Source organism: Emys orbicularis, chromosome 2, assembly GCF_028017835.1.
Source record: "Emys orbicularis isolate rEmyOrb1 chromosome 2, rEmyOrb1.hap1, whole genome shotgun sequence".
In the NCBI taxonomy this organism is placed as follows: domain Eukaryota; kingdom Metazoa; phylum Chordata; order Testudines; family Emydidae; genus Emys; species Emys orbicularis.
In genome coordinates, this window is record NC_088684.1 from 176,106,404 (window position 1) to 176,131,079 (window position 24,676).

General features: G+C 42.3%; 1 protein-coding gene across 1 annotated transcript in view; it reads right to left on the bottom strand.

The window, feature by feature from the left end:
- Positions 1–3,996: 3,996 nt before the first annotated feature.
- Positions 3,997–24,676, bottom strand: part of LOC135873590 (dynein axonemal heavy chain 5-like) — a 283,929-nt gene continuing 263,249 nt past the window's right edge. The window contains exons 74-76 of the mRNA XM_065398212.1: positions 18,369–18,577; positions 5,973–6,194; positions 3,997–4,215 (exon numbers count right to left, since the gene is read on the bottom strand). Of these exons, the coding sequence (XP_065254284.1) occupies positions 3,997–4,215; positions 5,973–6,194; positions 18,369–18,577 (650 nt within the window). The remainder of the gene's footprint in view (positions 4,216–5,972; positions 6,195–18,368; positions 18,578–24,676) is intronic.

Genomic DNA, 24,676 nt, shown 5'->3' on the forward strand with positions numbered 1-24,676 from the left:
GTACTGAGGAAGGCGATGGTATAAATTAGTAGTAAGGGAATCAACATTAATATATGGGGACTGAGGAATAGAGAGTTAAAAACAAGAATGTGGGACTAAAGTGAACTTTGAGAAGGGCAGGCCCATTTGCCTTTTCTGTGCAAGAACTGATGAATAGTTGTTCCTCTACTCCAGTCATACAAAACTGAAAACAGTTTCTGAATTCATTGCCACCGACAGAGCAGAGGAAAAACAGATTGTTGTTTGTTTTTTTCTTAAGGTAGCTGCTGAGATAAAAGGACCGCTGTGTTTTCTGCTCTCGGCATTTTGCTGGGGTTCTAAACAATTAAAATCAATTCCATAAAAAGCTATTGACACGCAGGCCAATCCATATCCAGTTCTTTGTTTCCTTTTCATCATCACTATCGACCAGTCACAGCCACAGAGCGTGCAAGCCAGACACAGTCTTTAAGAGTATGAAACGCAGTGTTTGTAGCACTAAGGAGGGAGGAATCCATGCCCTGAAATGAGGTATGTTAGTAAACATAGCCATTGTACTGGCAGAATAAGCAGGGTTTAATGGGCCTCTTCTGTTTAAGTTTACTTGATGTCTCCTTAGTACTTACATAAAATTAGATCTCAGAGTGAGGCATTGATATTTGTACAAGATTGACAACAGCTATGAGTTTATTTACTGTCCAAGATTCTATTTTGACAAACATTGCCCCAGGACCCATGGCTAACTGGTCAAGCTGTCATTCAAACCCAATTAGGTTTGATTTCCGATACTTTGCCTGCCAGTCCTGTGATTCAGTCCCTGGTACCTAGAATCTGAATTTTATGAATTAGGAATTAGCTATGGCAACTATGGAACACTTTAATGATATACTATATAAATGGCACGGCAAAGCTTTCAAATTGGATTCATGGTGCCGGTTTGGGATGAATGAAGTCATGAGGCATTGTAAGCGAGACCGATGTTTGCATAACATCTATTGTAAATATATTCAATACTGTAATAAATAACTGTTAAAAAGAAAAAAAACCCAAAGATTCCTCAGTGCATATGGAAGGAGCTTTTGAAAGTTTAGCTGGCAAGCTATGTAACTGTGTAATATTTTTCTTGTTCTTTATATCACTGTAGCCATCTTCCCTTTGCACAGATGGTAATGGTGACTGTTTATGATGTTACATAGTCCATGTTCTATTTTGCGTGAGTTGATGTTATCCTACAATAAAAAGCCCTAATAGAGACTCAGTCTATTTCTTAAATACATATTTAAAGCTATCAAATAAAGCTGTTTTACTGCAATGTACAAATTGTTAAACTTGCAGTAGTTTGCAGGATACTATGTGCTAACGAATGGGCCTCTATTTAAAAAAAAAGCGATTTCATTTTCTAGTTTTATTGTAACTTGATAAAGCAAAGGGGTGATAGAATTAGGATGAAAAGCTTTATTTGGCCCATTACATGGAAATTCTGTCAAATTATCACATTTATTAGATTTGCTTTCATAGCAAGAAGTGAGCTCTTGAGTTGTGCAGAGCATTTCAAAGTGCCCTCTTCATTCTAACAGTGTATTCTCAATATTATTTTGTTGGCTGCTGCAGCTTATTAGGGCATCAAAGTTAATTTACTCCCCATGTACAGAAAACAGTAATTGATTGGAGCCTCTAGTTCCATAGAGTGGAGCAGCCTTGTCCTGGTTAACGTCCTCTCTGATCTTTTCCATCTTTCCCCAAAGTGTCTAAGCAATGTTCTTGAAGCCTGATCCTATATCCCTTTCACAACCCGAACTCTCACTGAAGTCAATGGATGCAAGCAGCTGCACTCCAAGTGGGAGGAGCGGTGAGCCTTTTGACAATGTGGGCTCATTTAGGTCTATCATCTCCCGGGAATTGCGTGCAGAGAGTTCTGTGCACAGATCAAGGGTAGAATGTGACCCTTAAGGTACAGCTTGTTCTCTGTTTTCCAGGACACTCTGTGCTAGTCGTGGAAGTGAATTTTACTCCTCCTAACAGTAAGAGTCCTGCAACTACTAAACATAAAATAAAACTGACTGTGTGAAAAGTTGAACCCTGTTTGTGGACCAGTTGGCCGGATCACTGTTTAAATGGACAGAAAAATCAAAGGTATCTGCACAAAAAGCAAAAAACAGAGAGAGAGATTGGCAGAGCATTCCCTGTAGGCTGTTCTTTCTCTGGCCCCAACAGTAATGCCTATTACTTTGAAAGTGTCCTGGCCTGGCAAAAAAAAAAGCCATACAGCTTTTCTGCCAGTAGTAGCCTTGTTTCTGTTTTCAAACCAAGCCTGTCTACACCCATCCTTGCTTTACATTGGAAGCTGCATACACTGCTAATAAAAATAATAAACTCCGCAGCCATTTCTGGATAGAGCTTCTACCATGCCAGCTGCTGTTTCTTTCAGTTTCATCACAAATAGTGATGCAAAATACAGGCGTGGGAAATAAGACCAAGGAACCAGCAGCAACGAAGAGGCTACAAAACTAAGATGTTCCTAAGTGAAAAGTCCTCAAGTGAGGTGAGCTTGCATTTCTGTGTGAGCGCTATGCCTGCATGCACAAAGGAGATAACTGTCAGGCAGAGGTATGTCTCTTTGTATGCACAATTATGAAATGAAATCAAAAGTAACAGCATGCCAATTAGACAGGCCTTTTTGTGTGCAGACATTTAAACTTGTGGTACATCATCAACTTTTTCTTTTATTTTAGTATTATAAAAATAAGGGGAGAACAGTTAAAAAAAAACACAAAGAAAAAGAAAGGAAGGAAGTGGGTGGGGCAGAGAAGGGAAAGGAGAGTGACACCTTGCACCTCAGTTTCCAGTCACTAAGAATTAATCAAAGGTTTCTAAAAGTTACACCAAATCTTTTCACATTTGTCTGACATCCTGTTCCTCCAAAACATTAGCTGCCAACTTAGCCAAGTGTCTATCCCTGGAGGCAGTCTACACTTCCGTCTAAGCAATCTGAGTCATTTAAAGCAGTGCTTATAGCCAGAGAACCATTTGGATATAGCACCATCTTTCTTCAGTAATGCTGCAGCTGATGTACTTGGAACTGAAACATGGCTGCATAATTACAAATCTGTACCCTTGCTCCTTTTTGGCTCCAGAGGCCAGTCAAAGTTCAGGCCCCTGGGGCTGTTCTACTTGGGAGCAGAAATTAATGAGGGAGCTGATATTTTCTTTGATGCAGGCTTGTTTATTTACAAGGCATGCAGGAGGAATAAAAAAACAGGATCATGTCTTTGATTACAGCCTCTTTAGCCAGCACCAAACCCAGAATCTTCCTCTAGGTTTCTCCTGGCTCACTCTGTGCTTACAAGCAACTGCTTGGCTTTCTTCCGACCTCTGAGGCTTGCTCATTCTGCTTGTTCTGCGTGCACGCACACTGAAAATCCCTCTGCCCACATGGTCTTTAACTCCTGGGCGGCTTCACATCCCCTTTTGTCTTAGGTGGGGAGGGGGGCTTGTGATTAACTTGTCCTGACACTTACGTTAATTGAAGGGTGTATTTGTACCCAATTCCAGAGGCTTGTGTTCTTTGCAATCACCAATACCTATCAGCATAACAGTATTATAAAGAGGAGATAAGATCAATAAAGAATCACTGTAAAATCTAGTTAGAACAGTAGTTTCAAGCAAGAGGCATTTTTAATGGGGATATATTTTGAATGTGGAATAGAATATTTAGTAGAATGAGCTAATTTATGCAGCAAATGGGGATAGATTCAGTGCAACTAGACTTTATACCTATAATTGTTTTCCATGTCACAGATTTGAAGGTTCCCTGGTTGAAGTTCCCAAGTTAAACATGTTTAATGATTCCTGCTGTGAAAAGATCATACAAATCACCATGCAGATACAGCTGTCTCTACAAATATGATTTGCTAATGCCCATATATCTATGAATAGAAATATACCACTGCTTTGTAATAAAACTAAAGCCTGAACGCCCTTTGCCCAGTATTCCAATTGGATCTTATTGCCATAGTGCTATTTGGAATCACAGAGTAATGCAACACCCCTTAGAGTCCAGTGGTCAGGATTTTGCACAGTTTTCAAATATAAAGAGAAAATGTAGGTCAGATCCGTTCGTCGAGGTTTTTTGTACACAGGACAGGAGTACAAGCTCCCTGGCTGTTTCTTTGGATCCAGTGGTGCTGTGGTGCTGATAGCGTACACATGGACTACAGGAAGACTTGTGAACAGCACCTAAGGGGAACATTAACAAAAAACAAACCACTCAGAGAGCCATTCCAGGGACACTGAATCCCGCTAGTGATTCACACAAGTGGCACAGCACTGCAGGGGACATCAAGGGGCGTGGGCCACCCCCCGACTTTTTCTGCTGCTTCTTTGCTTACAGCAGTGCTGCTGGGAAGCTGCTTTGACTGGCTCTTAGCAGATGCAGCAGAGAGTGGAAGCCCCAAGCTGCTGCTGCTTAGCCCTGCACTATCACAAAAATATCGTCAAGCCAGTGAAAGCCCCAGGGTGACTTGGGTTGGGGGGACCTGGAAGGTAAAGGCAGTGGGCAGGGGGGCCTGTAAAAGAACCAAGGAGTAGAGGAGAGTGGGGAGACTAGGGGAGAGTGGTGGGGGAGCCTTCTTCCTTCTCTTTCCCTGTCTCTTCATTAGCTTTCCTCATTCTTTCCCCACCCTCCTCCTCTTTGCTAATTGGGAGTAGTGGAGCTTCAAAGGAGAAGCTGCTACTAGCAGTCCCACTTGCCTGAGCGGTTTTGCTAGCAGTGGTGCTTCAAAGAACAAACAGGTGCCCGTTGGGTGTTTATCCAAGCCAAATCTAACTATCTGAGATTTACCCATCACTACACATTACGCTTTGTGTAGCTAAATATGTGACACCAAGAGTCAGCTTAATCACAGTTATACATAGGATTTGCTGCATAGAAACTGTATATTATGCATTGCTTGATTACAAGAAGTTTATAAATATTTGCTTCAGTCAGTCAGGAAAGGCACATGTGTGGGAAACATCTTAGCATGAACACAGAATGTTACAGTTGGCTGTCACAATGGCAAAGATCTCAAAGACACAGTTCTCATCCAGTGAGAAGCGTAAGTGCTTTACCAACCACAGACAGGAATTCCCTGACTCACAACTGCAATGTAGTTACCTCTGGGGCAAAGCCTGGCAACGTTTTCCAGAATACAGGAACCCTACAGAACAGTCTGGAGTGGGAATGTCAGCTGACATCACAGAGGCAATTGTTTTTAGATAAACTTAACCAAACTGAAGTTTAAGTAAGACCTCAGAGTTAACACATCTATTTGTGTAAAAAAAATGCCAAGGATTTCAATGATCCCACTGGTCTTGTCTTCAGTGGCTTCTATCATACCCTATCCTACTTAGCTTACAAGTTTTGATGGGAGCACAGCTTAAAGTGATATGGATGTGGGCATTACTATTATATAGCTATGTACCTGTGGCTCCCTGAAGCAGAAGAGTATGACTTTGACCTGCTACAGTTAAACCCATCCTAGATGAGATCCTAACATTCCTCTTCACAATGGAGCTTCATTGTTCTAACCCACCCCCCATATTTATCCTTTCCTCCCTAGACAGCCTTGGACACAGCTTTCACCCCCTGGCTAAGAGGGTGGCCAGCCACACACATGCCAAAACAACTCTTCCGGATGTGCAGATGAGAGGTACTTGTCTGATCACCTTTGTCTTCCAAGAGCAGCACTTTGTGTTATGTGTCTGAGTGTTAACATTCTGGGGAGCAAAAAGCTCAGGGGCTGCCTGGAAGCCCGGCGTTTCCACATTCCAGGGCACAGAGCTGCGATCAATCTATTCATGTCCCCCAGGTAGTATTTTATCCCAACTACAATATATTGTGCAATTACTGTCCTAGTCACGCTGAATGTTTCCTTAAAGCACCCTACTGACCAGGCTTTATTTAATATGCTATAACTGTGACACACTCTCTTTGCTGACAACCTGACACTAACCTTTGGTGCAGACTCCGTTAGCTTGGCGTTCCTACGGTCCCAACCTGCTCCGTCCAGGAAAAGGCCATATATGTAAACCCCACCAATGTCAGCAGGAGGAGGGCTGCTAATATCTTCTTTCATCATCCTGGTTACATCATTGTGTAAAATAACACTGTCGAGCGCCCAGCCTTTTGCTAAATTCATGCGTGTCGTTTCCTGCCGCATGGCAGTTAGGAATCCCTGTAGTAAAACAACGTTAAGTAGAGAGAGAAAAGGAAAGTCTGAGGTTTAGCCATGTCCCACTACTATTCCTTACTTGGTTATAACAGTGACTTAAAAGCATAAAGTGCTACACTACATAATGTCATCTGCTTATCAAATCAAGTGCAATAGTGAAAACCAAATGCTTTCATATATAATCACTGCGATATGCCCCATTATGTATTTGCTATTTGGGCGTGGGTGCCAAAAAGCCTCCAGCAGTTAGACTTAATTTAACATATCAAACGTTACATGCATAAAGGAGCCCACTTAGCAGACATACTTTACAGCTACAGATACTTTGGACAGATGGAGAGAGATCTGACAAATATGCCAGATTAATTTAATGTGGTTTGTGCCATTCCTGAACACAGGCAATTGCTTGGCCACAAATAATTTTAGTATTTCACTATATGCTCTACAGCTCTGCTTTTCCAAGAATAATATCATTAGTCATTTACACTGCAAAAGTACTTCTCATCCCACAAGGATGCCAAAGCAGTTTACAAACTTAAATTGAAGTACAAAGGAAGTATGCACAGGAATTAAATCATCTCCCACTGAAATGCAGCCATCACTGGGGTGAAATGCAGTCACTGCTTAATGGCTCGTTGCAAAGCTCTACTGAATTATTTTATTATATTTATTCATTTGATGCTCATTTATACAGCACAGTAAATGGCACAGCATTTAGAAACACTATGAGATCCATTTCTGCCCCAAAGAGCTACAATCTAAGACAGACAAGAAGAATAAAACAAAGGTTCAGGGAAGTGAGAGATGGAGCCCGGGAAGAAGTAGGTTTTAAGGACAGATTTCAAGGAATAGAGAGAGTGAGGGTTTGGTGGACAGATGTGGGAGACATAAGTATGTGTGAGTTATAAGCATGAAACAAAGGGTGGGGAATGCAAAGGGGGCAGTAAGGTTAGAGGGCTGGTGGTGTCAGTCAGGGAGAAGGAAATGAGACCATCATGGAATTGGAAGCAATGAAAGACCTTCACTGTGAGTACTGGAGACTGTTGTGTGAACAGGCCCATTACTGTTATTCACTGCTAGTAGCAGAAAGCCCAGGCTGTTGCAGAGGTGTAATTTGTAAAGTTGTGTGCACAAAAAAGCCAAAAATGGCTGAGAAGCTAAAACCTGGATTGTAATAGATTGCAAATCCCGGTGATGATTGAACTTGGTGTTAGTCTGAAAAAATAAAAAGTATCCTCCACCATGCTTGGAGCTGTATCTGTGACGGGTTGGATCACAGAAACCCCCTTGGGAGCTGCCACCTGATATGCCAAGACTACTTCTATCCCTGTTTTCCCTGCCAGCTCAGGACTCCAGCACCCTGACTTGCTGAGCCACACACTCCCGTCTGCTCCAACACAGACCCAGGGTCTGAATTACTTGCCCCAAAGCTGCAGGTTTACCTGAAAACAGCTCACAGAAGGGTGCTTGTCTTTAGCACTCAGATGCCCAACTCCCAATGGGGTCTAAACCCAAATAAATCCGTTTTACCCTGTATAAAGCTTATACAGGGTAAACTCATAAATTGTTCGCCCTCTATAACACAGATAGAGAGATATGCACAGCTGTTTGCTCCGCCAGGTATTAACACATACTCTGAGTTAATTAATAAGTAAAAGGTGATTTTATTAAATACAGAAAGTAGGATTTAAGTGGTTCCAAGTAGTAACAGACAGAACAAAGTAAGTCACCAAGCAAAATAAAATAAAATGCGCAAATCTATGTCTAATCAAACTCTGAATACAGATAAGATCCTCACCAGTCCAGAATGCTCCCCTTTACAGACTAATCTCCTTTTAGCCTGGGTCCAGCAATCACTCACACTCCTTTGTTCCAGTTTCTTCCAAGTATCCTGGGGGGTGGAGAGGCTCTCTCTTTAGCCAGCTGAAGACCAAATGGAGGGGTCTCCCATGGGTTTAAATAGACTCTCTTGTGGGTGGAGACCCCCCCCTCCTCACTCCTATGCAAAGTCCAGCTCCAAGATGGAGTTCTGGTGTCACCTGGGCAAGTTACACGTCCATGCATGACTCATAGTCTTTACAGGCAGAAGCCATTGTCCACCTGGTATCATGTATGTCTCCAGGAAGACTTCTATGTGGATTGGAGCATTCCAAGATGCATTGTTCCCCAAATGCTTCCTGATTGAGTACTTAACCTTATGAATTCCTTCCTAAAGAAGCTGACCAAATGCCTCACAAAGCTTACTTAGAAATCAAGCAAGTATACATAACTTTGAACACACAAATGGTGCCTGCATACAACTAGGATGAACATAACCAGTAGATCATAACTTTTACATAGATATATTACATGGCATATGTAGCAAAACCCTATTCCAGTTATATCATACATACATTTATAAGCACCCCCCCATAAAACCTTATGGGGTACACTGTCACAGTATCTATCACTTCACACTCACTCAACAGACACTCTAGGCTTCACAGTGATGTTTGGGGCAATTGTGTATACTGGCTGTGTTGTGTGGGAGGTATGTTGTGCTAGGAGAGTTCTATGGATTTGTGCAAGTGGTGAATGGGGGTGCGTGCTGCGGTGATGGGCTACGTGTGTTGGGGGTTATTGTGTGTGCTGGCTGTGTTGTGTGCATGGTTGTGTTGATTTGTGGTTAGGGACTGTTATACTGGGAGATTTGTGTTGATTTGTGTGGGTGGTGAATTAGGTGTGTGCGCTGTGGTAAGGTGCTATGTGTGTTTGGGATTATTGTGTGTGTGGGTTATGTTGTGCTGTGAGAATTGTAGTGAATTGTATGTGTGGTGCATGAAGGGTATGTGCTGCTGTGAGGGGCTGTGTGTGTTTGAGTAATTGTGTATGCTGGTTGTGCTGGTGTGTGGGTGGTTGTGGTGATTTGTGTCTATAGGTGTTGTGCTGTGAGATTTGTGTTGTTTTGTGCGGGTGGCTCTTGGGCATATGGGGGGGCAGTTCTTGGGACAAGTAATCCATCATCTGTGCAGTCTCCCTCACACAACCAATGAAACTACTGCATGCAAATTAGCTGGAGAATTAAGCAGGTGATTGGTTGAGTTACCGCTGATATCACAGTGATCTAGGATTCTTGGCAGGGCATAGATACATGCCTAAATGTAGCTGTACACTGCACACATGTAATTTGTAAAGCCAGAATAGCTGAGAACTTAAAAACTGGACAGATCCAGACAGCAAAACCCAGTGATGATTGAACCTGGTGATATTCTGAACAAAAAGAGCTCTCAAGCACACTTGTAGTGCTTCCATCACTTCACACTGACTCACCAATATTTTAAGCTTCAGAATGACACACAGAGTGATAATCCTGGAATTTTACTATTTAGATTTGTATTGCAGTAGACCATGTTGAGCCCTTGGTTCAGAACTGCTTCCAAGGAAAGAAAGGCACCTGCTGAGTCATCAGCATCTTGGTTTAAACAGGTACAGAGCCCACCCACCTCTGCTACTTTTGTGAGAACTGGTGGGATTAGAGCACACAGGATATGGCTGCAGGCGTTGTTTGTCACACGACTGGATTCCTTGTTCCTAGTGCCAGTCCCAAGTCCCAATAAAGCGGGAAGGTTGGATGATGGCCTGACAAGCCATCCCCATAAAACATCTCTAGCTTCAGCATGTGGAAGAAATGGACATAAAACTTTGGCTACTTCACCAGCGTTGGCAGTTCCATCTGCTACTCACAACAGAACCAAGCTTCAGGATTCATCTAAATCAACCATGTGCAGAGGAGTCAGACGGAATGATGATGGTCCTTCAGTAAACCAAATATGGGGTGGAAGAGCCTGATAATAAAAAATGTATATCCACTTCTGCAGCAATGTCAGTGCCTGAGGATGGGATTGTGGAATAAATGGTCATTAAGAGCTGTTGGAAAAACAACTCTCCTGGCTGAAGAATTGGAAAGGCTGAATGTTGATATATGCAGTGTGCAGGAGTCATGGTGGGCTTTGAGCACCAAGAGCACAACTGTGACTCATAGAGGTCAGACCTTTTAATTGTTACATGCATGATGAGCATACTGGTGTTGCTCTGGCTTTGTGCCTGAGGGTGCAACTGGCAATACGGACTTGGCACACTTCATCTCCATGCCTGATAGCCACCATTTTCAGTTTGAAGGTAGGATGTGTGGTAGTTATTATTGCATATGCTCCACATGATACTGAAAAATATGCTTTTTTTTTTTTTTTTTTTACCATGTTAGACGACATTGAATCCGGTACATCACCCTGACTTCATACTGTCACCTTGGGAGATATGGACATGAGAACTGGCCATGACCGAACTGGATTTGAACGGGTACTGGGACCACACAGCTTACCAGAAGGGAGATCAGATGATGATGTGCATCTATAAGAATGTGCTTCCACACACAGACTATGTTTAATGGCTTCCTGGTTTCAGCAAAACAAGTGCCATAACTACACATTTTGATATCCATCAGGCAACAATGCAACTTTGGATCACATTTTGAAATCCTTGACTAAAATCATCTGTGGATCTATGTGTATTTAGGATTGCTGATCTTGCTCCGGAATCTGAGCATCGACTCCTAATAGTTCCATTTAAAAAAGTTCCAGAGATGACATCTATGGCATGGAAATACTTCAATGTTCATAAGCTTCACGAAGAAATGATCACTAATAGTTACCCAGTAGTGATTTCCAACAAATATTCTTTATTAGATGATCAATTGTCTTCCGCAGAGAAAGAATGTACTTTATTTTGGGATTCTATCACAGGAAAACAACTGGGACTAAGGAGAATGAACAAGCAATGTTGGATTAAGGATGACTACATCAAATTATGGGAGAGAAAAAAAGAGGTGTGATGCAAAAGGGATGCACTAGCAGGTCAGAGGTGATTCAGCGAAGAGACGAGGAAATGGATAATAGAGGAAAAGAAATGTCTTGAACGAGCAATCAAGAGGGCCTTCTGGAATGATCATAATCAATGATGAAATAGTATGGCACAGTACATTGAGGAAGCCTCTGAAAGACATGACCAGAAATGTGTATTTGTCCTAAATGGAAGGCCATTCTTGTGGCTTCTGCAAGTTAAGGATAAAAATGGAGACTACTGCCAGGATGTTGATGCACAACTTAAGCACTCGCATGATCATTTTTGTGAATTAATGAACAGATCCCCACCAAGCTGTAAACTACAGCTTAATCCAAAAATGAATCCAGCAGAAAACAGGCTGGTGACATTAGAGGAAGTGATACTTGTGGTTAAACAGTTATGACATGATAAAGCATCTGGTCTTGACAATATTTTACCATAACTGCTAAAGAGTGGAGGCCTGGATTTTGTTCACTGGCTTCACAAAGTTGTCTTAAAAGTTTAAGAAATGAGACATATTCCATAAGATTGGGGAAAGGGATGATGCATCATCCCTTTTTTCAAAAAAAGAAGAGCAATCAGCTTGCTCAAAGTATAGGGGGACTATTGCTCCTGCCGGTCAGGAAGGTGTTTACGATCATATTACTGAACCAACTGAAATACTGTCTCAACCCAAAAATGAGAGACAACCGGTGTGGTTTCCACCCCATTGATCGGCAATCCATGGTAGATATGCTCTTTTGAAAATTACTGAAAAACAACTAGAACAACGAAAGGAAGCTAACATCACATTTATAGACTTTGCAGCTCCTTTGTACTCAGTGCATCAATAAGTACTGCAGATACTGCTACACCAGTATGGGATGCCTGAGGATTTAGTGGGCTAGTGGAGGAACTGTACCTGGGTACATTTAGCTGTGGGAGGGTCAAGGTTGCATTACAGACAGGTTTTCAGTAGAATCAGGAATACGCAGAATTGCGTTCTCTCATGTAGGTTATTTAATGTTCTAATAGACTATCTGATGACAAAACTGACTGAGGCCAAAGTAGGAGGTGTGAAATTTAAAGATTCATCTTTAGAAGATCTCAAATATGTGGATAATATTGCTTTACCTGAAGAGACTACTGACCAACCATAGCTAATGCTAGAAGAGCTGCAAAAAACTGCAGAATCTATAGGATTTAAGATCAATGGCGATAAAACCAAATGCACACCTCTTATAAACAAACAAAAAAACCATCTGCTAACACTGCATGTTGATGGCAGTGACACTGACTGGGTGAATAGTTTCTCTGCCTGGGTAGCTGTTTGACCAAAGGAGGATCTATATCCAGAGAAGTCACACACATTGGATCAGTCTTCCATCATGGCATTTCAGCATCATCAAAGGCCTCTGGCTGTGTGACAACTAAGATACAAGTGTTTCACATGGTAGTCATGACAACTCTGTTATATGGAGCAGAAACATGGCCATTAAAAACAGCTGAGGAGAGGAAGCTAAACAGTTTTCAGTGTCAATAGTTATGGCGTATTCTTAATATTCATTGGTTTGATATTGTCACAACAAGGAGATACTTAGATGAGTCTGGCAAGTCGCAATCGTGGACTAGTGGAGAACAAGACGACTGCAATGGTGGGTTTATGTCTGCAGTGCACAAGAAGTTATGCTTTTACCGAAGGTTTATAGAACTGAGATCAAAGGAAGTAGAACACAAGGCTGGACATGAACAAGGTTGGAAGATGCAATTTTGAGGGATTCAAGAAATCTAAATCCTCCCATACAGACTCTTGCTGAAGGAAGAAGACTTGCAAGGAACTATTCAAGGTGGAAGTCCATCTTACATGCTACCATGACCACATCATAGCCATATGAATCTGCTGCTAGTGCGTTTCGTAAGTGCGTATTACACCTCAAGTTAAGAGAGCTTAGATACATAAGATAATGCAAACACACTGTCTCAGTTATCTACATTGCTACCTTCCTACGATCATTCTAGAAAGCCCAGCACAGGAGCATTTTAAAGAGGTTTTGTGTTAACAAATATCATTATAATTGAGTTTGAAGTAGTTGGGATCCCTATTATATAGCTAAGGGAGTTAGTGAGTAATGGCCAAATTGTGTCATCAGATACGCCCATTAGCTCAAAGCAGAACCTATGTGACGAGGTTTTCCCTCTCAGTCTGTAGAAATGATACCAGTACCAATATTTCAAAGTAGAAACATGTAAAACTAAAAGCCAAGTATCCTTACTCGGAAGGCTGAAGAGAGGTACCAGATCCCAGATAAACTAAGAAAAGAAAGCATAGAGAAGAGATTAAAGTACAGAGGGCAGGGTGAGGAAAGTGGTTCAAATGCTTGGCCAAACAAGGAAATAGTGATATTAATAAATAAAATACTACTAACAACAGCAGCATGGGGAGGAGGTGACCAGCCCTCTGTGGAGAAAGAAGTGGTTCAGAACTAATTAGAAAAGCTGGAGGAGCACAAGTCCATGGGGCCGGATGCGCTGCATCCGAGGGTACTAAAGGAATTGGCGGATGTGATTGCAGAGCCATTAGCCATTATCTTTGAAAACTCATGGCGATCGGGGGAGGTCCCGGATGACTGGAAAAAGGCTAATGTAGTGCCCATCGTTAAAAAAGGGAAGGAGGAGGATCTGGGGAACTACAGGCCAGTCAGCCTCACCTAAGTCCCTGGAAAAATCATGGAGCAGGTCCTCAAGGAATCAATTCTGAAGCACTTAGAGGAGAGGAAAGTGATCAGGAACAGTCAGCATGGATTCACCAAGGGCAAGTCATGCCTGACTAACTTAATTGCCTTCTATGAGGAGATAACTGGCTCTGTGGATGAGGGGAAAGCAGTGGATGTGTTATTCCTTGACTTTAGCAAAGCTTTTGATACAGTCTCCCACAGTATTCTTGCCAGCAAGTTAAAGAAGTATGGTCTGAATGAATGGACTATAAGGTGGATAGAAAGCTGGCTAGATCGTCGGGCTCAATGGGTAGTGATCAATGGCTCCATGTCTAGTTGGCAGCCGGTATCAAGCGGAGTGCCCCAAGGGTCGGTCCTGGGGCCGGTTTTGTTCAATATCTTCATTAATGATCTGGAGGATGGCGTGGACTGCACTCTCAGCAAGTTTGCAGATGACACTAAATTGGGAGGAGTGGTAGATATGCTGGAGGGTAGGGATAGGATACAGTGGGACCTAGACAAATTGGAGGATTGGGCCAAAAGAAACCTGATGAGGTTCAACAAGGACAAGTGCAGAGTCCTGCACTTAGGACGGAAGAATCCCATGCACTGCTACAGACTAGGGACCGAATGGCTAAGCAGCAGTTCTGCAGAAAAGGACCTAGGGGATACAGTGGACGAGAAGCTGGATATGAATCGACAGTGTGCCCTTGTTGCCAAGAAGGCTAACAGCATTTTGGACTGTATAAGTAGGGGCATTACCAGCAGATCGAGGGACGTGATCATTCCCCTCTATTTGACATTGGTGAGGCCTCATCTGGAGTACTGTGTCCAGTTTTGGACCCCACACTACAAGAAGGATGTGGAAAAATTGGAAAGAGTCCAGCGGAGAGCAACAAAAATGATTAGGGGGCTGGAACACATGACTTATGAGCAGAAGAGAAGAATGAGGGGGGATTTGATAGCTGCTTTCAACTACCTGAAAGGGGGTTCTAAAGAGGATGGATCTAGACTGTTCTCAGTGGTAGCAGATGACAGAACAAGGAGCAATGGTCTCAAGTTGCAGTGGGGGAGGTTTAGGTTGGATATTAGGAAAAACTTTTTCATTAGGAGGGTGGTGAAGCACTGGAATGGGTTACCTAGGGAGGTGGTGGAATCTCCTTCCTTAGAGATTTTTAAGGTCAGGCTTGACAAAGCCCTGGCTGGGATGATTTAGTTGGGGGTTGGTCCTGCTTTGAGCAGGGGGTTGGACTAGATGACCTCCTGATGTCCCTTCCAACCCTGATATTCTATGATTCTATGATAAGAAGGGAAGGATAGCTGTCCATTAGGAGCAAGCCAGAGACAGAAGGCAGAGATAAGCTATTATCACAAAGATGGCAGGACCCATTCATTGTGTATAGCGGGGTTCATAACACTCATCGGCACACTGGAAAGAATCCTAGTCAATGCAAGAGATGGGCTGATACTGAAAGGGCTGGCTGCCCAACAATTCTACCATTACTGAAGGTGAATCAAGAATGAACAGGACGTAAATCAGTGTAATGGGGTATGGGTTCAGTTTTCCTACCATTTCTCTCTCCCTTGTGACAACTGACTATCGCGTGCTGTTTTGTTTCAGTTTCTAATGGTCTATGCCATTTTCATTCAGATTTTGAAGTAGGGCAAGATATTTAATCCCACTCACCAGCATGCCCTTCAGCATATTCACTAGAGGCTACTGACATGAACAGGAGCTTTATTTTCTTTCCCTTCGAAGAACTAATACAATCTAACTTTGACTCTTTGGATGTGGAGGACCAAGACAACTGGTGATGTGCTGTGGTAGACTGAAGTCAATTATGCTTATTGTTACAATAAACATGTTTTCCTCTTCACCTCACCCAGCTAATGTTGGAGGCCTCCCTTTATGGTTTATTTCATATTTCTCAGCTATGCTTGCAAAACAGACCCATCACTGTGTTACAGTGGAAATAAGTGTGCACTGGAGAATGGGGCACTGCGCCTTACAGAAGAACCCTTTCCTACCTTGCCTGGAACACTACGCCCCTGCTGCAGCAGAAAGCAGTGCTTGCGGTTTGGGTTGTTTTTTTTTTATCACTCACATTAAAACTTCTTTTTTGAAACAAAAACAAAAACGAAGCCACCATACTAGCTTGTAGTGAAAGTGCAGTAGAGCAAGGGTACCATTTGCTGGCTGTAGCCTGGAGGTGCAAAGATGCATGAAAGGTGCTAACATTTTTTAAACCACATATTAATCACATTTTGTCTCACTTCTAAAAAAGATTTAGTGCTAGATTAATTCCTGGGGTGGGTGATAGTCCATGTCAGGTCTCATTTTACTCAAACTGGTTTGCTTGGCCAGGTATAGACAGACATGAAAGGAACAGGGTTTCTTTCACATATGGGCCTGTTCCTCCTCTCACACCAGTATAAATCAGGAGAATTTCCCATGAAGTCACTGAAGTTGCCCTAGTTTAGAACCAGCGTAAGTCAGAACAGAATCGGGCCCTCTATTTTTAATGCAAGAGCACACTGTATTCTGAATGCAGCAGATTTATCTTCTTTTCTTGTGTTACCCATTACCATCATCAATAGACTGATGCAAAGAGAAGACAGCAATCTATACAGAGGGGGATAAGACAGACTTCTGAGATATACAAGTGAGAGGCGTTCTTGACTATTTATAAGTTATTATTAATAAGCCAGTTTTGCAAGTAAAATTAATTCTTTATCCCTCTGAGCCCATTTTTGTACATGGGAATTCATTTTCTAAATCTCTGATCCATGTAATAGTGATTTAAAAAAAATCATAACTGTATTATTATCAATTATAATCATTTTAAATAAAATATAACACAATATCTCACCAAATGGGAACTCGACCGCAGTCTGGGCAATACAAAAATAACATTCTGACTCTTACATTTGTAATTGCTAACACAAATGAACATTAAAGTCATGTAAACATACAATATTCAGGGATTCTTCTGTACACTTTACAGGTTTAGAGAGTTTTACAAATGTGTGTTATGTAGTGTTAAATTTGCACATTTCTGCAAGCTCTTCCTGAGTTGTTGTGGTCTATTAAGTCCCAGCTTGTTTGGAGACATTTTATTCTGATTACTTGGCTTCTTTTTGAGGTGTCCAGATGTCCAGAGCCAACAAGTAGGATGCCCATTTTAGCCTGGCAGAATTGCAAACCTGTCACTAGGCCAAGGCATGAACAAAGCCAACTAACATGGCCAGAGTAAAAACTATGTCTGTTCTGGGGTATCTTAAGTGCAAAATCTAGCAGCACTAAGTGAAGAAAATGTCAGGAAACAGTATGAATATTGAGATGTCTAACCATACTCCAGACAAGTACTAGCCCTTACACAGCACTTCACATTACTAAAATAGTGTATCAACACTAACTTACTGATCCTCACAGCACCCCTGGTGAGGCAGGTAAGACAGCAACTTATCTGACAGCATAATAGCAATTCAGGGATATTTTAAAGTGCCTGTAATGGACTCTGAGTCTTGTGGACAAAATCAAATGTTAAACTATAATAGCTTCTTTGAATCCAACAGATGCTGTCACAGTTTACCATGGGTCTCCTATATCCTTGGATTCTGATGTCTGTAGGACAGGACACTGGGACTATAAAATTGTGAAGGTGGACTATTTACTCTCCAAAATAGCCAGTCCAGATAGGCACCTGAATATCCTCCACCCTCAGCCCAGGAGAATATTTGCCACACCCATCTCCATCAGTAATTTTTCTCTCTGGGCAACTTCATCAGCTAACATTTACATTGCTAACATCCATTGGTATTAATAAAAATACATCTTTAAAATAACTCTCGGTTCCACAAAATTGGCCATGCACTCACCTGAGACATCTCAGAATCCATCATTTCCAGATGTCACAGTTCCCAGAAATATCTGCTGCATCATGAAACTTTCATCTGTGTGCACAGCCATAGAAAGCAGCCACATGATGAAGCTGTGAATTCTTCATTCCTTTCTTCCTCCCTCAGCCCTTCTCTTTGTTGCCTTTCTTTTTGTTATGCCTGACCTATTTTAGACTATGCAGTGTGGGGACTGTGTTCTTAATCTCTCTGCAAATTGCCTAGCACAATTTTAGGTGCTGTATACAGAATAACTCCACATTATAGAACTGGCCCACAAGGGCTCAGAGGCACGTCCCATTTTACCCATAAATGGCATTTTTTCAAACTTTCTTTTTTAAATGTAATTATTTCATACTCTAGGGAGCTTTAAATAAATGAATGACAAACAAATGACTCTTATTACAGGGCAAGGGAAGGGAAGGGAAGAAAAAAAGAAAAAGGGAGTAAGGAATTGAAATGTGCAGAAACTCATTGAGCCTATTTATATACATTCTATTATTATTATTATAATAACTTGATGGTGCTGCTTCCTGTTATTTCAGTAACAATATTTTGGTCTACTAAACATCTCATCCTTAAGGTTTGGAGCTTATTTAACTCAGGACACAATTATGACTGAGTTAGCTGGAAGCTTCCTCAAGTTATCATTTAGTTATTGCATAGGATTTAAAATACCACATTTAGGCTAACTTGGTAACCTTACCTGTGGATTAAAGAATCCTGTCATCCAGAACTGATTTGGTCGGCCATCCAGCAGCCAGCTGCTAAATTGTTGGTTTCTTTCAAGCAGCTCAGTAAACCAAAACCCTAAAGTAGCAGATTCCCAGGAAATCTTGAACCAAAGCTTTGGAATTCTAGCATCATACATGTTATCCAAAGCATCTCGCAAGTCTTCCGACATAATAATGGTTCCTGAATTATAAGTAAAACATGTACAGAATGAACTTCTCCCCAGCTTCCAAAGGCAATTAAAACTTCTAAACAATATTCTACATCCAAAAGGATCTCTCTTGTTGAGCCTTAATTATACAACTGTTCAAACGAATTTGCAATTAATTGCAACAAACGTATAAGTCTCAGTCCATGGCTAATAATGAATAAAGGACATTTCTTATAATATTATGTGGAGAAATAAAGAGATTTTTTTCAAACAACTTTTTTTCCAATTTATATTTATTGTATTGACACAGTGCTTGTAAATGTGATGAATTGTTTCAATATAAGTATATTTTAATGGTCTCCCTTCACACTATCAGAGAGAGATGTATACTGTATATGCCATCTATATTCTAATCATGTATTGATAGAGAATATATTCATTGCAATTATTTTGTTACAGATGATGAGTCCATACATTTTCATTACTAAGAGCTCCCAATAGTGAAATAGTAAAGTAATGGCAGAGATACAGTCAAATGTTTTCTTTTTGGCAGTGGTGGTCCACACACATATGCTACCTATAGTACAGTGGTTTCCATTAAAAAAGGTTGGCATTTACTGCTTGTAAAATAATTAGCCTCACTGTGACATCCACCGTATTCTGTAAACCAGAGGTTCTCGGCCTCTGGTCTGTGGAGCACTTGCTGCTGGTCTACAGAGAGCTGGCAGTCGTCCATATTTTGAGCTCCTAAATTGTATTAAAAGACACCTATAATAAATTAAATATAGCAACAAGCCCAATGTATCCCAGTTCCGATTAGAACCCCTAGGTATTACCGCAATACAAATAACAATTATATTTTGATATAAACAACTGCTGTAGTTGCCACAGGGATTGAATGTTATTGCGGATAGAATGAGGTGGCTCACGGAACTGTACATGGGAGGGAAAGGGAGGTGATCTGTGTGACTATGAATGGGAGGGTGGGTGATCCAGCAGACTACCTCTGTGTTCTGGTGAGGTCCACACTATGGAAACCTCTTTCCTACACTATTCTCTGGTTCACTGGGATAAAATTTGACAAACCTGGGGTGAGAGAAAGGAGTGATGTGTCAAGGAACCAAACTTCAGTCCATAGTTTAGGTGGACTCCTGATTCCTTGCTGACAGCTCTCACATAGCAGCATCCATGAGTAAGGCTATGTTTATGTCATGGAGGCCATGGAAGTCATGGAATCTGTGACTTCCAGGGACCTCTGTGACATTCTCTGCTTCAGCCCCAGGAGCTGCAGTACTCTGGAGCTGGCAGCCAGTGGGGCCCTGGCAGGGTTCCAGTGACAGCAGCAACAGGGGCTCCAGGTGACAGACTCCTGAGGGGGCCCTCCTCAGGGTTCCAGTGATGGGCGACAGCCTTGCACAGGGGGAGATGGATGCTTCGGGCAAGGGGCTGGGAGTGTCCCATATTCTCTTTGGGAAATATGGTCACCCTGCAGCTTCCAGCTCCCACGGGCAGAGGGGGAACCCCACAGATCCCAGCCACCACGATGGTGGGGGGAAATCATGGAGCCGCAGCAGCAAAAGTCACAGACAGGTCACGCTAAGAGTAAAGCTCATCTGTGCAGGAGACAGGGGCAAGTCCGAGACTGTAGAACGAATTCCTCCAGGAACCACCCCAAGAATATCATAAATGTCACCACCTTCTGCTCCACATTCAAGGGGCATTTCTTCAACTTGGCCTTCTCTAACATAAACACAGCAAAAACAACAAGGAGTCCTTGTGGCACCTTAGGGCTAGTCTACACTGGCAACGCTAAAGCGCTGCCGAGGCAGCGCTTTAATGTGCCTTGTGTGGTCACCTCCACAAGGGGCGTAACTATCAGCTGGGGCACTGTCTACACTGGCACTTTACAGCACTGAAACTTGCTGCACTCAGGAGGGTGTTTTTTCACACCCCTGAGTGAGAAAGTTGCAGCACTGTAAATTGCCAGTGTAGACGAGCCCTGAGTTTCTCTCCCTCGTTCATACACAGGCACAAGCTCAGCCCCATTCCCTTAACGTCCCTCCGCGGATGCATGCATGCACACCCACCCTCCCTCGTGCCCCCGCAGTGATCTGCTCTCTGCTGCTGGGTGCTCCCAGCAGACATGCCCAGACTGCCGTGGAAGGGGCGTGTGTTCCCCACAGATTTTTTGCTCCCCTATTTTTCTGCGAAGAAGCCAAGAAATCTGCGGAATGTACGAATTCTGCACCCCCCGAGGGCGCAGAATTCCTCCAGGAGCAGAGGGCAGTATAGGAGCCAGCTATGCCATCTCTATACCCATTAGGGACTTCCCTATGCTGCAGCCTCATAGTTAGGGGGACACAACCGGACTCTGCTCCCTGTGCACCATCTGAGAGACACCAGGGAGTCTCCCACTACAACTGGGAACACTGTTCCACATTTCCCTCTGTGACGACTCATGATTGTTGCTGAAAATAATAAACCTGACTTTTGTTACGAACTTGAAGCAAACTTAACAAAAGAGCTGTAGAGGCTGAGAAGACGTGCTCAGTGCCCTGGCCTTGGCTACATCTCTGCATTACTATGCTGAGTGAGTGGGTGTGAGCTTTGGCAGCAGGGATATGGTGCTTGAGTTGCAGCACCAGGGCAGACTGAATGCCATCTGTGGGCGTTGCTATGCATTCCTGCAGCTCGGATGCTTTGATAAAAATAAAATAGTGGGGAGAAATTGGATTAATTACCAACTGAGAGAGAGAGAGAGAGAGAGAGAGACATCTATTCCAGAAAACAGGAACACTCAAATAACAAGGACTGGAAAGCAGACACAGGGTATGTTGAGTGAATAATGCAACACCATACATTTCTACTATTTAACTAATGGAAAACAGGAGGCAGCCCGCTGTAAAGGGGCTGACTGAACATTTCATGAACTTAACATGACTGGCTGTAATGTTCTATGAACTTCACTTGCCTGCTGTTTACAACAGTTATTTTTGGATTTTATGTGGTCGGGTCCCCTTTCATGGGTACAATGAAGCCCATTTTAAGATGACAGATTAAAGGTCAGATCATTTAAAGGCTTTGAAGTGTCTTTTTTGATATTTCTAAAATAATTTCTACTGTAACCATACTGCACGTAGATTAGAGCTTTTAAAACAGGTTTCTACCTGAGTTGCCCTGTCTCTGGCTATGCCTGCACAATTAAGTAGGGGTGTGATTTTCCTGCTGGCATATACATACTTGTGCTAGCTCTTATCGAGCTAGGGCAAGTAGAAATAGCTGTGGTCACACTAGCAAGGGCAGCAGAGGCATAGCTGAGCTATGCCAAGCACATATACACACAGCACCCCTAGCTCATAGTGTAGATGTAGCCTCTTTTGGCCTGTCCAAATTCTTCCAACTACTGTACAGAGAAAGAGGCAAAGTAAAACTCCTGTAGGTGTTCAATTCAATACGGAACGAGACGACAGTTTTTGTGGCTAATTAAAGTAATTATGTCAAGGGGCTGCACAGCTACATCCTAGCACATTTATCCTATTCTGTGGCTCTGTTTTTAGTGACTCACCATGTAACAGAATGAAAGCTTTGTTCGGTTGATATTATCTGAGGGCTTGGCAGAGTTCAATTTTTTCCCCATATTTTGATGGATAATGTATGTTTATTTTTTCCTATTTTTATTAATTTAAATCTTTACAGTTGCATGAAATTATGGGGTTTAAGCATTTCTTTAGTTTTTAATCTATTTAAATCCTCACAATTACGAGAAATTATGGGACAGTCAGCCAATAATTATTTAATGACGGTAGACAATGAGATTCAGAAAGTTAAAGCTTTATAACTGTTAAAATACCAATTGTCAATATCACGTCAAAATTTATAAAATAAATGTCCTTAAATCAAACTCTAATAAGTTAAGCAGCATTTTTATTGCTTTGCCTAGCTGTAAATTTGGATTATTATAGATGGAAGTAGTTTTTAATTGGTTTGTGTGTGTCCAGTGAAATTGATGTTCATTTACAGATAAAAATTTTATCCTTCCAAGCCTAATTATGTGTATACAGTAGCGCCTTGTTACTACTTGGGCTCACACCTATCTCTATAATGAGCTGGATCTGAACATCCTGAAATATGGGAAGGTTCGGATTTGGACCACAGTTTTGAACTTCTTCATTTGGAAGAATATGCCTCCCACTAGAGAGGTGAAGATCCAGATGTGCACTCGAATTAGCGGTTGGGTTCTTAAGCTTTGGTTTCAGCAAGAACTTGAGTGTCTGAGCCTGATTCTCTTTTCATGTGCATAGGTGTAAATCAGGAATAACTCAACTGAAACAAGGGAGTTAGACAAGGATAAAACCCATGTGAATGAAAGGAGAATCAAGCCTCTAGTTCCTATATTCTGATATTGCTCATAAATAGTTGGCATGGTTACAGGGCAAGCTGTGCTTTAGAGTCCCTTTAGTCTCTCTGACATGCACCCCTCAAGCAGCAGATTTTGCTACCTTCACCCCATCTGGGTGGAACCACACATTCCTACCACTCTTAGGCTAGGTCTACACTGGGGGGGGGGGGGGAATCGATTTAAGATACGCAAATTCAGCTACGCAAATAGCGTAGCTGAATTCAACGTATCCTATTCGACTTACCCCGCTGTGAGGCCGGCGGCAAATCGACCGCCGTGGCTCCCCCGTCGACGGCGCTTACTCCGCCTCACGAGGTGGGAGTACGCGCGTCGATTCGGGGATCGATTTATCCGTCTAGATGAGATGCGATAAATCGATCCCCGAGAGATCAATTTCTACCCGCCGATCCGGGCGGGTAGTGTAGACTAGCCCTTAGACTGTGTCTCTGAGCTGCAGCCCCTCTGTTTACCAACTATATTAACCCAACAGGCCCAAATGAGTTCTGCTCCGGTAAGACCTTTGCTCCGGGAGCCTGTGACAGTGGCTGGTTAGAGTGACTGACAAACAGCTGCTTCAAAAAAAAAAAAAAAAAGCTTTATTTATTCATTCACCCAAAGGTACATAGGATGCAGAGCAAAGAATAAAAACAATAAAGGCCTATACTCATATTTACCTTTACTTAACTCTTAATCTTTCCTTGCAAGCTTTGGTAAGTTCTATTCAGCCCACTTACCTCCATTTCTAGGCTGGAAGAAGCAGACTTCCCTCCTGTAGCATGTTCTCCGTGTCTTTTTGCATCCCTGTCAGTGTTCACTCACACTCCCTGGGTGGCTCCTGGCAACACACCCAACTCTCTTCCTTTTCTAGGCCTGAGGTCCTTTAATGGTTTAGGACCCACTTTGATCCTGAGCTTGTGCATGGGAAGAGTAAACCTTACCAGCCTGGTTGGAGCCAGGCAGGGGCACTCCCCAGTTCATAGCTTCCCCCTAGTTCCCTCAAGGACTGTTGATATTCTCACAGACTGTACCTTTTCTTTGCCATTGTTTTGTTTCCTGTTTGTTTCCCCCCTGATAGCCTCCTTTGAATTAAGACCTTGCAGTCAGGCAGGCTACCACCAACCAGGTAAACCGAGATGCATATATTTGTAAAAAATAGCACACCTAACTCCCTCATACTCCACAATAGCTATTTACTCTATTCAATAAGACTGCTGTCATTTTTAAAAAATAATCGCACACAATTTAGCCTTGCAATTTGTCTTGAAAATTTATCAGCACAGGCACCAAATCTACATGTCCACACATTATCATGAGGATAGATGATACAAAAATAATATTTTATTTGTGAGCACATGCACACGTACACACACACACACAGCCTTGTCCCACACCAGGTCAGTAGAACATTACAAAACTGCTCTGCAGCATATTTTAAAGTCTTCTCTGTTTCCTGTAGTTTATCCTAAATCTACACAATTTGCTTCTGAACACTCTTAGATATTCAGCATCAAGCCAAGTGTGTATATAAGATTTAGTAATATGTCCAAAAGTATCTTTTATCTTTTAAAAAGATAATCAGAGGAACCAGCCTTCCTCAGGGTGAGAAAAATAATAGAAATTGGGAATTATTGGGCCAAAATGCTTTTGAGTTATGAGGTGGCAAAACACATTAGCTCTTTTTTTCCAGAAGTCTCAAAACATGAATTTTCCGATTGCCACATTTTATGAATGC